This window comes from Ailuropoda melanoleuca, chromosome 12 (assembly GCF_002007445.2).
Source record: "Ailuropoda melanoleuca isolate Jingjing chromosome 12, ASM200744v2, whole genome shotgun sequence".
In the NCBI taxonomy this organism is placed as follows: Eukaryota; Metazoa; Chordata; class Mammalia; order Carnivora; family Ursidae; genus Ailuropoda; species Ailuropoda melanoleuca.
The window spans coordinates 15,256,630-15,270,583 of record NC_048229.1 but is presented as its reverse complement, the minus strand read 5'-3'; the positions used below and the strand labels follow the sequence as shown (position 1 = coordinate 15,270,583).

The window sequence follows — 13,954 nt, the reverse complement described above, 5'->3', positions numbered from 1 at the left end:
GATTCATTATATCATTACACAATATTTATTTATGTGCTTTTGTCCTCTATAACACTGTGTTGGCTGTTATTCATCTTGCGCTTCTGCCACACGCAACACAGCACCAGTGTCTGTAACTCACAGTGATGATGAAAAGTCATAGGAGTTTCATGAGCTATATCTAGGCTCAGATTTTTGTTGTCGTACTTGTTTTTTAATGTGCCAGTTCTTCATGACTAAATCAGGTACTCTAGGTTTCCTAAAGTGGCACATTGCACGAAATAGCCCATTAGGTTTAAGAAATTATCACACATCCAAGGTTCTTGTTACTCGTTCATTCCTTTAACAGAATAGATACTAAACATTGACTAAGGACAGCCAGGTGTTAGTGGTGTAATGGTGAACACAGCATAGTCTTCCCCTCATGGGGAAGGCAGACAATAAACACTTTATCAAAATTAGAAAATCTTTTATATTTGTAATATTAATCTTTGATATGCTGAAAAATTAAGAGTGGGAATGGGGTAAATGGAGCTCAATGGAACATGTTAGAGATAAGGAAGACCAAGAGGACAAATCCAGTTGGCTCTCCTTTTCTTGTTTTTTTGCCTTGTTGGTTTTTTTTTTTATTTTTTTGTTTTGTTTTGTTTCTTTAATTTGAAGGTAATACATTTTCCCCCCCAAAAGCTTCTAATGAATGCCAGGATTAAAGAAAAGAGAGAGAATTTATAGGAGAGAGATTAACTAAAGCTCTTAAAATAGCTCTTTGTTTCTGAAAACCTTGTTCTGCTATCTATCTTATAATTGGGAATGGCAGGGTGGGGTGGGCAGGAAACACTCCAGAACTTGCTTGCATAGCCCTTGCCACTATGGGGAATGTGCCCTAATGTGACCTCAAGCACGGCTGATTTATTTTAAAAAATACATAGGAAAAGATTTTCTTGTTTTTCTTAATGGTGTTTGCCAATGAACAGTAGATCTTAATATATGACTTCTGATTTGTCATTATTGAATGTGGTGGGTATGGGGGGTGGGATGATGATTTCATAATACTGTATCAGAAAATATTAATATAGGCACTCATTAACATATTTTTCAGACAGAACAATCTCCACTTTTAAGCCTCTTCATTTAACTCAAACACCCAGTAATTTCTTCGTGGACTTTATTATGCTAGGTGCTCTCTTTTCAAGAGTCATTTTGTATACATCTGTTCAGCAAATATTTATTGTGCACCTACAGTGTGCCTGGCACTCTTATGTTCTCAGATATAATGTGTATCTCCATCAACATAGACTTAAATCCAACGACCTATTAATACCTTTTGTAAAGAAGAAAAATTAAATATTTTAAAAGATTTTATTCATTTGAGAGAGAGAAAGAGAGAATGAGCAGGAGGGAGAGGGAGAGAGAATCTGAAGCAGACTCTGCACGGAGTCTAGAGCCTGACATGGGGCTTGATCCACAATTATGAGGTCGTGACCTGAGCCAAAATGAAGAGTTGGATGCTCAACTGACTGAGCCATCCAGGCTGCCCCAGAAAAAATTACGTTTTATGAGGCTCAAAAAGGGAATATTTTCCATAAGGTACAAGAAGGAGGAGAATTAGCCCCCAAAGATAGATGTGGTCACATACTTGGTAGTCTGGGATTTGACCAAGTTTCACATAATCCTTTCAAAATGTGGCATCCAGATTTTGAGCTAGTTCGCTCTCTCTTTCTGGTGCACCTGTTAAGATATGTATTGAACCTTCTCATTCTTTGTCTCCTGACCTCTCATGTCTTGTCTCTTTGTCTCTGTGCTGCATTCCATGTGAGTACTTCTCCAAATGCAGCTCTCGTTACCATGCAGGTTCTGATTCAGTGGATGTGGGGAAGAGCCAGAAATTCTGTATTTCTTTTTTTTTTTTTTTTTAAGGACTTTATTTATTTATTAGAGAGCATGAGCGGGGGGTGGTGGCAGAGGGAGAGGGAGAAGCAGGTTCCTTGCTGAGCAGGGAGCCCAACGCGGGGCTTGATCCCAGGACCCTGAGATCATGACATGAGCCAAAGGCAGACACTTAACCAACTGAGCCACTCAGGAGCCCCAGAGATTTTGTATTTCTAACCAACTCCCAGGTGATGCTGTTGCTGCCAGTCTACTGATCACACTTTGAGAAGTATGGTTCTATATGATTTCTTCAGATCTAACTGCTACTTCACTAATTTTCTCTTTGGCTGTGTCTAATCTTCTATTTAATGCATTCAATGAGTTTTAAACTTCAAATTCAATAACAATACTTTTCATTTTTAAAGTTCTGTTTGGTTCCTTTCAAATGTGTTTGGTCCTTTTTTCAGAGTATCCTATTCTTTTATTAGAGTTTCTCCTCATTTACCTTGATAATAAATTTATTTTATGGCCCATTTTAGATTGTTTTTTTATCTGCAGTTTTTGGAAGACTAATTTTCCCATTTCTTTTATGTGATGATGTTCCTCCATGGTAATTTGGGTGGTTTCTTTTTCCTTGTTATGTGTTGTTGTTGGTTTTTACTTTTTTGTGTGTGAACCCCTTTCTAGTAGGGACTGTGTGTGTCATTTTGTCTATCCCATGTGCCCTGGATTGTGAAAGTGCTTCCACAAGATGTTCTCCTTTTGTGCCTGCCCGTGCCCTAAGGGCTCAGTGATCCTGGGCCAGTATTGATGTTAATTTCTCGTTTTGTAGTTCCCACCCTATACTGGATACTATAAATGCAGACACCCTAGCTGGGATTACAGTTTTATTTTTATTTTTTTTATTTTTTAAATTTTTATTTATTTATTTGACAGAGATAGAGACAGTTAGCGAGAGAGGGAACACAAGCAAGGGGAGTGGGAGAGGAAGAAGCAGGCTTCCAGTGGAGGAGCCTGATGTGGGGCTCAATCCCAGAACGCCAGGATCACGCCCTGAGCCAAAGGCAGACGCTTAACGACTGAGCCACCCAGGCGCCGCACTGGAATTACAGTTTTAATCGCCAGCCTGTCTCTTTCCCCCTAAAGCATCCTGGCCAAGGGTGAGCATCCTTGTCACTTTCTGGTGGGTAGAGAATTTCCAGTTTGCCCATTTCTTTTTGGCTTGAGGCTGTGGCTCTTTTCCTGGCCAAATGTGGCCCTGATAAGTCCTTTTTTTTTTTTTTTTTTAAAAGATTGATTTATTTATTTTAGTGAGTGATTGAGAGATTGTGAGCAGGGGGAGGGGCCGAGGGAGAGAATCTCAAACAGAATCCCGGCTAAATGCAGAGCCCAGCGTGGTGCTTAATCTCACAACCCTGAAATCAGGACCTGAGCGAAAATCAAGAGTCAGGTGCTTAACCGACTGAGCCACCCAGGTGCTCCTATAAGCCCTTATTTTCAGACTTTACTGTTGTATTCAACTGACTACCTGTCTAGAGGTTTATATCCCTGGCTTTTTATCTATCCTGTGACTATCTCACCTGTTACCAGCTGGTGTATTTCATGTTGGTTTTCCTTCCTTCTATTGAAGATTGTCTGGGCCTTTTTCTAATCTCGACCATATGGGCTAGCTTTGAGCATGATGGAGTTTTCAAGAGAAATCTTATTTTATAGTACAGATTTTCTAAATCATAATTATTTTGCAAAGGGTGGCTCCTACCCCTATATTAATCATACTCCTCACTCAGAAATGGGATTCTATTTTAGTCTCTCAAAGATAAATTAGTATATAGTGGAAAGGGAATTAAACTTCTGCTAGAAATAAGATGATATGATAAACACAAACATCCACATGAGTGTGTGCGTGCTTTGAGCAGGAACGAAGAATATTCAACACGGATTGGGCTGTATCTCACTAGCCTTCACTAACTGCAGGATCTGTCGTAAACATGGATCTCATGTGAGCAATAACAATAATGGGTGATTTTTATGGAGTGTTTACTGTGTGCTAAAGAATATGCTAAGTACTTTGTATAGATTTTTTTTTTCATTTAAACCTCCCAACCGCCCTTTGAGGAAGTTATCTTTATGTTGAAAATGAAGCTCAGAGAGGTTAAGTGACTTTCCCGAAGTCACAGAGCTGGGTAGGTGGTAGGGCTGGGATTTGAACCCACTCAGATTCCAAAGTAATGTGCCATCAGTCATAACGCTTCCATATCATCTGTGAATCTTCATACATTTCCTCAGTCTTTACCTGAGTTTTTTGAGATGGAAAAACTTCTCTTTCTGATCCTTATGAAATGTAATTTCCATTAATTTCTTTTTTTCTTAAAGTATTGGGTAATTGAAATCAGATTGGATTTGAGGCTATGTTGATGGAAGTACACACGGGATGTGGGCTGAAGCATTCAATGTAATTTTTCTTTCCATCAGCTAATTTTTAAAGTATTAAGCAAGTAGATTCTGATACTGACAGGGAAGATTTAAATCCTCTTGAGAGCTTGGAGGTGTTAAATAATTTTCTGGTAGTGCATTTTACGTTTTCAGTCTCTCACCTCATCTCAGTGTACCTGAAGCAGGTCCCAGGAGCAGCCAGACCTCATCCATGTGGCTTCCTAACCGCCCCCCCATCCCTTCACCTCTCCATTCACATCCCAGCGCTGTCGCTTCCATGTGGTTGTCATTGGGGTACTTTTGCAAACAGCAGATTCTTTTGAGTCTGTAAGCAGAAAAGACTGGTGCTCCTATCTGGTGCACAGTTTGGTTCAGAAAACAAGGAGTTAAAAAGGAAGCCTGGACTGTGACCGTATGTGACAATGGTCCTAGGGGGCGCTGTAGCGAGCTCCGGCAGTGACTCATGCTGCTCTGTCGCTTGGATCAGAATCGGCCCCTGCCACGCAGGTGGGGTTACAGCCAGAGCACGCACAGAGTGGGGAGCATGAAGCCTGCACTGCGGGGGCTGTGATGCCTGGCTCGCCAACTCAGCTGGCCAGCTCGCCACAGACGCCTCAGCCTGCAGCCATGGTAACGCTTCTGGCCCGCTTCACCCCCTGGAGCCCACCACAATGGGCAGCCTCCTGGTGACTGATGGCCGAGTGTCCCCCTCCCTGACCAAGAGAGCTTAGTAGGTCTGCAGAAAGTGGAGAAGATGTAAGATGCCCCTAGCCCGGAGTCATGCCTTAACGAGGTAGGACGCAGATGTCCATCGGTGCATTTACACCATCAGTGCGCAGGGTTGCTGTAAATCATCGGGAAGAACTTTATTTGGCTGGTGTTTCATTATGCTGATTAAACTGCGGTGGATTTGGGCGGCATGATTGAGGTGGGGAGGAGGGATAATGAACTAAAAAAAAAAAAAGTGTTTGATAAGAGCTCTGAGCACACTCCTCTGGCTATGAATGAGCTAGACTGCAGTGCTATCCTAACATGAGTTACATACCTCCCAGGTCCTCTTTCTTGCTCCTTCCTCTCATTCCAGTTCATCCACGAAATGTAGAAATGCCATCTTATTTCAGTGGTTAACATTAAATATTAATGATTTAGGGATGTCCAGAGGAGGAAATACATAGGTGTGGGTTGGCTGGCATGCTGGCACGAGCCAGCCTGATGCTCTGTCGAAGAGTTCTGGAAATACCCGGAACGAGCAGCTGGCTCCCATGAGTTCCCCAAAGTGCTTTTGTTCCACCAAGTGACCTGTTTGAGTTTCTCCTTCAGTTTACCCCGACGGGGAAGGCAGCCTGTCTGCCGGCTGGTGGCCATGTTGGCAGAGAAGGGGTTAATCTCTTGTTGCTGTAAGAGCCAAGGCTGGGGCTGCCTGTGTGAGCTAGATTGAAAGCAGGCGCTGCAGTGCCATCACGAACGCTGAAGGAGTAAGACGATTTTTCTCCGCAACAGTGTTGAATCCGTCTGAATTTTTCTCTCCTTCTTGTTTTTCTTTAACCAGCTCCTCCCCCCTTCGTTCCCACCCTCAAGTCTGATGATGACACCTCCAATTTTGATGAACCAGAGAAGAATTCGTGGGTTTCATCCTCTCCGTGCCAGCTGAACCTCTCAGGTTTCTCGGGCGAAGAACTGCCGTTTGTGGGGTTTTCGTATAGCAAGGCACTGGGGATTCTTGGTAGATCTGAGTAAGTGAAAATTTGACTTTCTAAGGACCTGTACTGATGTGAGGCATACAGAGCCCAAAGGTGGTGGTGGGGGGGTGGGGGGAGTGCAGTGAAGGGAAGCTGTTAATCAGCCTGCATTTGGGAAGCAATTTACCTGTCTGCGCTTTGGTGAAGTAGATTGTTCATATTCTCATTTTGCTGTGTTTAAGGTTCCTCTTCCTGTCCCTAGCATCATAATCGTCCATTGGGTACTTTGGGTTAGTTTTTCAGTGTTTGGTCTTCTTTAGAGGGGAGGAAATAGTGGGGGATATCTAGCAGTGCAGATCTTTGGTGGAAGGAGAAATGTGCAGGGTTCAAATGAGCCGTCCATCTATTTACCCATCTGTGTATCCATCTCTCAGGTGGGTGGATGGAGGTCGCTCTCTTGGCTGTATTGAACGAGATCTCATAAGCTAAAGGTTTTCTGATGCGCTTAGCTGAGCTGCAAGTGGCTGTACCAGAGCTCTAACAGATAGATGGTGCTCGGCTCCACTCGAAGTCTGCTGCAAGATCAGGGATCTGGCAGCTGAGCTTCTCTGAGCTGGCAGAGCGCTGGTGGCCAGAGAGAGCCCCGTTACCGTGAGCCACCGGGAGAGAGTGTGATGCAGCCGAGTCACTGATTCACAGAAACTGGGCTTCCCAGGGAAAACAAACAAACAAACCAGGAGATTAGAAAATGGAAGTATAAACATCACCATAAACCTCTTGACATGACAGGTCTTTTCTCCGTTCTTGAAAAAGCTCACGAAAAACGCATTCACACGGCACCTGGGACTGGAGGGTCCTGGCTTCCAGCCTCCGGGAATTTCTGTAAAATGCAGTAGTTTCTGTGGATGTAGGAGCTCAGTGTCTTGTTTCGTTCTGTGATCCCATGACATTCTGTGTTCAGAGGCACGAGTTCCCTGGGAAGGTCTTGGACCAGCTGTGTTACTCTTCTGATGCCCTGGCTTTCTCACTTGCAGGCTTTTGGGGTAACGTCAGGTAATTAGTTGCTGCCCACTTAGGAGACAAGCAGAATTTGATTTTCTCCTTGGCAGCATCCATTCCTGATTTGTTGTGTTTGTAGTTCAGAGATCGATTTGAAGGCATGCGTTGGTTCTTGGATGGTGTTTCCCCATGGGTGCTATTTTGACACCGATGTTCCTCAAAAGATTTCAGACCACCGTGGGGGGAACTGGGCACTTGAGGTGAAATAGGGTTGTGGGCTGTGGTTGAATGGGAGAGAGATTTTTATGTTGAAAGATGCTGAGGTGGCCCTACTTTCCTTCTTCCCTGGGGTTTGGGTTTAATATCTGGGGTTGGATTTTGGTAGCGTTGGCTGTGTCTTTCTGGCTCATTTGCTCTGCAACTCCAAAAACAATCTGGATGGTAGGTGAACAGACAGAGAGCTAACTAGCTGTTGAATGTGCCATCAGATGGATTTGAAATGGCCCAGCAGGGCATTTGAAGAGCAGGGCAGAAGTGGAGGCCTGACGCTAAAGGACGCGTGGTTGGTGGGCAGCTTAACGTGGACACACGCAGCACACTGAAGGTCACACATCGGACTGGAAGGAGGTGTGTGGAGAGTTCCAGTTCTGGTTAGCAGTGGGCTGTCTGGCTCAGAATGAAAGCTTGCTTGGGTTGCTATGATCTGAAAAACTAGGGAGGACTTGAGGGAATTCAATTTTCGGGGCAAAGGCAGTATGATGTGGGGGTCTTAGGCGTTGCAATTAATCTGAAGCAGTGTGTGATTAATGGCTTATCGTTCTGGAAGCCTGAAATTGCATCTGCCCTTCAGAGAAAGCTCAGTTAAGGGAGCTCTCTGATGGGGGGGGGGCATCTCAGTCTTAAGGCCCAGGCACTCGATAAATATTCGTTGATTTAATTTGCTCATGATTCTCTCCCCCAGATTGTGTTTATACTGCTCATTGTATTTGAAGATAGGCTATTTCACCTTTGATAGTTCACAATACATCTCTAGAGCATAACACGAGCGCCTGTTCATGCCCCAACAGAATGCTTAGTAAGATTCTCATAAAAAAACAAAAAAAAAGTCCATGCAAACAAAAGCATGTATTTCTTACCTGAAAGATGGGATTGGAGTATTCCTGCCTTTGGGGAACTTTAATGTCTTTGCCCTGGTGGTTTGGGATTGGAATCAGAAAGATATTCTTTCATCTCGTGTCTTTGAATGTGATCTTGCTGTCGAATTTGGCTCTTTGGCCATGGGCAGCCCTGCAGATGAAGCCTACAGCATCCTTGTAGAAATCCACTCCACCTGTTGGATGTAGGTGACCCTGGACCGATCGCATTATCATTATTTAGAAATTTAATAAAAGATGCAGTGATGAAATTAACCAGAAGCCCTTGCAGTTCTGCCGACATGTAGACAAAATTGTTTAGCGGTGAGAGGAGGCATTTTCTGGGGGTCCCAGTGCTGCCCCCAGGGACCTGCTTTTTTCTTCCTGAGCCTCTGCTTCTCCCCTCCCCGTTCTCAGCATCACAGGTTTTTATTTACACATGGGGATTACCTGTGCCGTTACTCACTCTTCACACCACCTAGGAGATTGCAGATGCTGCGGTGCTGCGCTGGGGAAATTGACCCCAGATCTGTCACCAGTGAATTGAATGAAATGTTCAGAGATGGAGCTGAATGAATGAGGATTTTTCACGGAGGCTCTGGTCGTGGGAATGATTTTAATTGTTGTGATCATTGGTTGCTTTTTAGGATCTTTTTTTTGGGACCCCAGACAGTTTTTAAGCCTGCCATGGAGCGCATCATTATTTTAGGCTTAGCAAGAATCTTGATCTCAGCATTCTGTGTCTGAAGTATCGTGGGCGTTCCTTGCAGCTTGAGTTGGAGGGAGCAGGAGGGATTCGACAGGACTGGTTTTGGTTGTCTTTGGGGTGGGATTCTGGCGAAGCTGGTGCTGGAGAATGAGGGAGTGTCTGTCTCGTGCTTCTTTTTCTTTTTAACTGCCAATAACCCAGGCCACATCCCCAAGCTCTGGATGCTTGCATGTTTCTCTGAGCCTCTGTTTGCTTGAATTTTACAATATGTTAAAGGTTTAAAAATAAAATGGATCCCAGCTCTCTTCCCTCCCCTGTCAGCAGGGGTACATTTCTTTAGGTCCCTTCTTCTTCCTAGATCGGAGATACTGTCTCATTTAAGCCCTGGCTGAAACTGTGCATTTCTGCAAACCTTCGGTGTAAACTCTAGAAGGAAAAAACCAGTTGGTTTTATATTTTGTGCTAGTTTTGCACATGCTAGTTTGATGCTTTTGGAGAACTTGGAAATCTTGGAGGAGCAAAGAGATCTCGATGAGGTTGGAATCTGTGGGATGCCAGTGTCTGAATAGGCTGTTTTTAGAAAGGGGGGCTCTCTCTTCCTTTTGGCTCGGGGCTCTTTCCTTCTGGATGATCAGAAGTTTCATTCTGGAGCCAGCCATCTAAACATGGTGGAGGAACGAGAAATGGCTTCCACCATTGCCTTCCCAGATTTTCAGGAAACCAGTTTTTGGTACCTTTTCCTTGCTCTGTCTGTGCTTCTTTGCGTGCCCATTTCCTCAACTGCAAAGTGAAGGTGACGGTAATGATCCCTTCGTCTTAGGGCTTTTGGGAGTATTATATGAAATCCATAAAGCACTTGATCTAGTACTTGGCACATGGAAAAGTCTCAATAAATGTTCACTGTTATTATTTTTGTTATTTAGTTTGCTGGTCTGTATGTGCATAGTGTCCCTGTGTTTATACTGAGAGGATATGGAGGGAACTCAGCAATAACTAAGTAGTCCAGTCATGCCAGAACAGAAACCCAGCCTCCCAGATCCTGGGAATTTTCTGCTAGGGAAGCTTAAACACCCTGACCAACCACAAGTTAATACGCAGTTGCCAGATACCTGCAGGTAAAAAGGTGGTTGTGGGGACGGAATGGACTGGGAGACAGAACTAGAAGGCCCAGTCTCAGAACGGGTGCCTTTCCATCAAGTTGAACAAGACAAGGCATATATGTTTGAAACGGTCCAGGGGACACAGAGCAAAAACTTTTCCTGCAGAACATCATGGTACAAATGGGATATCTGACTGCTCTAGGAGTCAGGAGAGGAAGGCAGCCTCCCTTGTGGGGGACACTTAATGGGTAACGCCAGCCCACAGTTCTTGCCAAGTTACAGTGATGATCTATGTTGGAATGTCTTTCCATTTCCCCAAGTCGGCTGTGATCTCAAGAGCAGGGCTGGGTGTGATTTCATCCTCGTTCTCTTGGAGCGCAGGACATAGTAGACCCTCAGTAAATATCTGTGTGGGAGACCGAGTGTGTTAGCACACTAATGGGAGGTGAAATATTTGGCTTTTTAGAAGACAGTGGATTTGGATGAGGGGAGAGAAATGTAGAGAGCATCTCAGGTGGGTTCAAGTGGTAACAACAGCTTGTCCATACAGGACACCAACTCTACCAGGCTCTGTTCTCAGAACTTTACACAGATTAATTCATTTAAACTGCACAGTGGCTCACTAGGAAGTTAGTGTCGTTATTCCCATTTTACATATAAGGAAACTGAGGCATGGAGAGGTTAAGCAACTTGCCCCAAGGTCATGCAACCCTGAGTGGCTGAGCCAGAAGTTGAACCCAGACAATGTGGCAGCTCAAGAGTCTGTTAGCCACTGTGCTATGCTGCCAGGTATGAATGCTGCCGACAGGAGAAATTAGGGGATTTGTGTGGGGTCCCCAGGTTCACGTGCTTGTCAGAAGTGGAGGCCTGTTGTGGGGAATGATGAGCAGTGGGGTTGGGGCAGGGTGGGATGAGAGCTGACAGGTGGTCTAATTGCTGGGTTTTGTTTTCAATCTCTGCAAGTTTTTTGAGTAGGTAGACTATGTAGCTCTTGCATTTTTTTTTTTTAATTTCTTCCTCCTCTCATTTGGAGACTTTTGCCTGGTGTTTGTGTGTGTGTGTACACAAACACATGCATATATACTCTCTTCTGGAAAGTTCTTTGCTTGAGTGTAAGCTTGGTGAGCTGAAGGAACTGTGTTGACCTTGCTCTCCACCGTGGCTTCAGGCTGATCATATGCAAGGCGCTCAATAAGCATTTGGTGAACTGGTCCAAATCATTTTTATGGCTGCAGCTTTCAATTTGTTGATGACTCTGTGATCCATGTCTATGCAAATCTGTTTCATACTTCCAGCTGCCTTCTGTCATTTATCCTGGGAATGGGTTATTCCAGAAGAAGATGGCCTGAATTCTCCAATCAGTTCTACTTCCCTTTTACTGACATACTCGGGAGGGTGGGGAGTCTTCCCTTAAAAACTGACTTCCTATCCCCCATCCAGCCCAGGGCTGTCTGTCATTGTGCATGCTACTTCCAGATCCCTATTGCAAAGAGCCTCATCTGTCTTTCGAGTTTTTAAAAAAATAGTCAGCAACAGTAACAGAATGTGCTCTGGTACACGAAGGTGTGCATCTTCTGTACTTCCCAAATAAGTTTAAAAAATATAACTAGCTCCTGCCTGTGGTTCCTGCCCTCCAGGGCTCTGTGTTGCTTCCATTTCCACCATCACTAAATATCGGACCTTTGCCTCTGTTTGTTGTGTTGGGTTTTCTCCTCTCATTCAATTTCTTCTGTCCCTTAGTCAAGCACATCTTGTTCTACTTGCCTTATTCTGTTCTCTATTTAGACTGTGCGTGCTTGCCTCGCAGGCCTGGCAGGACCATTCTGCCGCCTTCTTGTTTGTCTTAAAGATACCTTTAGGAAATGTAATCCAAACGAGCCTAGCCCAATCCTGAAGATTAGGCTCCAAAAGATCTGTCAAGTGCGTTTTTTGCTGGCCTACACATGCTAATTTGCATGGTTGCCTCGGATCCCTTAAGAAGACAGTAATTGACTAAGTGGTGCTATGTGTTCCCAAGCTCTGCGCCAGTTTGGCACCTCTTCCTTCACCTAAGTGAATTTCTCTCCATTCTCTCTGTTTCACTTGTCTTTCGTCTCCTGACCTCTGTCACCTTCCTTTCTCTGACCGGCTTTGTGAAAGAATAGCCTACGCTCTGTGTCTCTCTTCCAATCTCTCCAACCATATGGAAATTGCTGTCTGAGAAGCCACCGATTCCACCCAACCACCAAAGCCAGTGATCCCCACCTCACCACGTGATACCACCAGTTACCACGTGTGCCTTGAAACTTTGTTTGCTTCCCTTCTGTGTTGTGGAAACTCGGTTTTCCCTCCTACTTCTCTGACTGCCAGTTTCACTGTTCTTGGCTGTCGTCTTCTGTTCCAGGTCTTTGAAATGTTGCACTGTCTCCTCAGGTTCCATCAGTTGCCTTTTTAGCCTGGTCTTGCTGATCTCATTCAGTTCCTTGACTTACACTCTCACTTCCTCATGGCTTTCCTCCCCATGTGCATTGTGTTCGTTATTGCCGGGATGTTCTATCCGTTTCTCAACGTCCCTGTCCTCTTTTCCCTCCCAACACAGACAGACTTGTTTGCTCACTCAGTGAGCCAGTAGGTGCCAATTTGGTTTCTTTGCTTCATTTAACAAACCACCACTCTCCCTACCCTTCTAGACAAGAAAACTGAGTCATCTTAAACTATTTTCCATCTCCCCCACCAGCCCATCATTTGCCAGGTCCTCTCTCCAACTTGTACCTCTAGGATGACACTTGTGTCTACACCATTCTTTCTGTCCTTACCACCACCCCTCATGGAGTTTTGCTTGGACTCTTGCAGTAGCCTCCTAACTGATTTCTCTGCCTCCAGTTTTCCCAGCTCTGATCCACTCTCCACAGAGGGTGGAATTCTTCCAAAGCACAAGTGGATGATGTCATTCTCCTGCTCAGACCTTCAGTAACATCACAGTGTGCACAGAATTAATGGCAACTCCTGAACTTGGTATTCAAGCCTGGTATGCCAAGACCCCAGCCTTCCTTTTCATTCGTACCTCCTCCTTCTCCCCCGTGTCTGGGCATGCTGCTCAATGCTCATTGATGACAGGGACCCTCATGTCTTCCACCTCTCACCTGAAACAGTGTGTTGCCCTTGGCAGGTCTTAAAAGAACATTTGTCAAATTGAAGTACACTAAAGTGGACAGGGATTATGCCAATTCCTTCTGCACAAGTGCTAATGGAAGCTGTCCTCTAGTGAGCACTTCTTGTGTGCCCAGAGTTGTGCCAAGTGTCTTACATGCATTATCTCACGAGGTCTTCCCAGTCTCACCACGACTCTGTGAGATAGTAGGTATTAACCCCATTTCCAGATGAGGACGCTGAGCCTCAGCCAGGTTGAGTTCTTTTCCTGATGTCTTGCAGGTAGTAACACATTGAAGACTTAGACTGTCGTTGGCTGCCTCCGGGAGCACTGTGCTATCCTGCCTCTAACAGTTGTGACTTGGGTGGATTGTGCAGGACCTACAGGCTAGCCTACTAACAAGGGTGAAAGAGTGGCTCTTACTGAGAACTCACTACCGGGCACTATTTCAAGTGCTTGACGAATATTCTTGCTTAATCCCAGCAGCACCCATTGTTTTACAGATAAGGAAACTGATCATGAAGCTTCGATTACTTTTTTTTTTTTTAAAGATTTATCTATTATTTGAAGGGGGTGTAGCACACATAGCCAGGGAGAGAGAAAATCCCAAGCAGACCCTGTGCTGAGTGCAGATCCCAATGCAGGGCTGGATCTCACCATCCTGAGATCATGGCCTGAGCCAAAATCAAGAGTTGGGTACTCAACCAACTGAGCCACCCTGCCTCCCCAAAGCTTGAGTTACTTCTTAAAGTTCATTCACCTTTCATGTGGCAGAGAATGGCCAACTTTTCCAACTTTTAACTTTAGAGTTGACGTAAGTATTCTTTATTTTGGGGCACAAACTGTGGTACACTCATTAAAAATCCAGGCTTTGGAATCAGGTCGATGTGGGTTCCCATCTAGGCTCTGCCGCTCACCACCTG

General features: G+C 44.7%; 1 protein-coding gene across 8 annotated transcripts in view; it reads left to right on the top strand.

Moving 5' to 3' along the window:
• CIT (citron rho-interacting serine/threonine kinase) overlaps positions 1 to 13,954 on the top strand; it is a 170,887-nt gene that overhangs the window by 56,506 nt on the left and 100,427 nt on the right. For all 8 annotated transcript variants that reach the window (XM_034672359.1, XM_034672358.1, XM_019800123.2 and 5 more), the window contains one exon: positions 5,831 to 6,014. In XM_034672359.1, the coding sequence (XP_034528250.1) occupies positions 5,831 to 6,014 (184 nt within the window). The remainder of the gene's footprint in view (positions 1 to 5,830; positions 6,015 to 13,954) is intronic.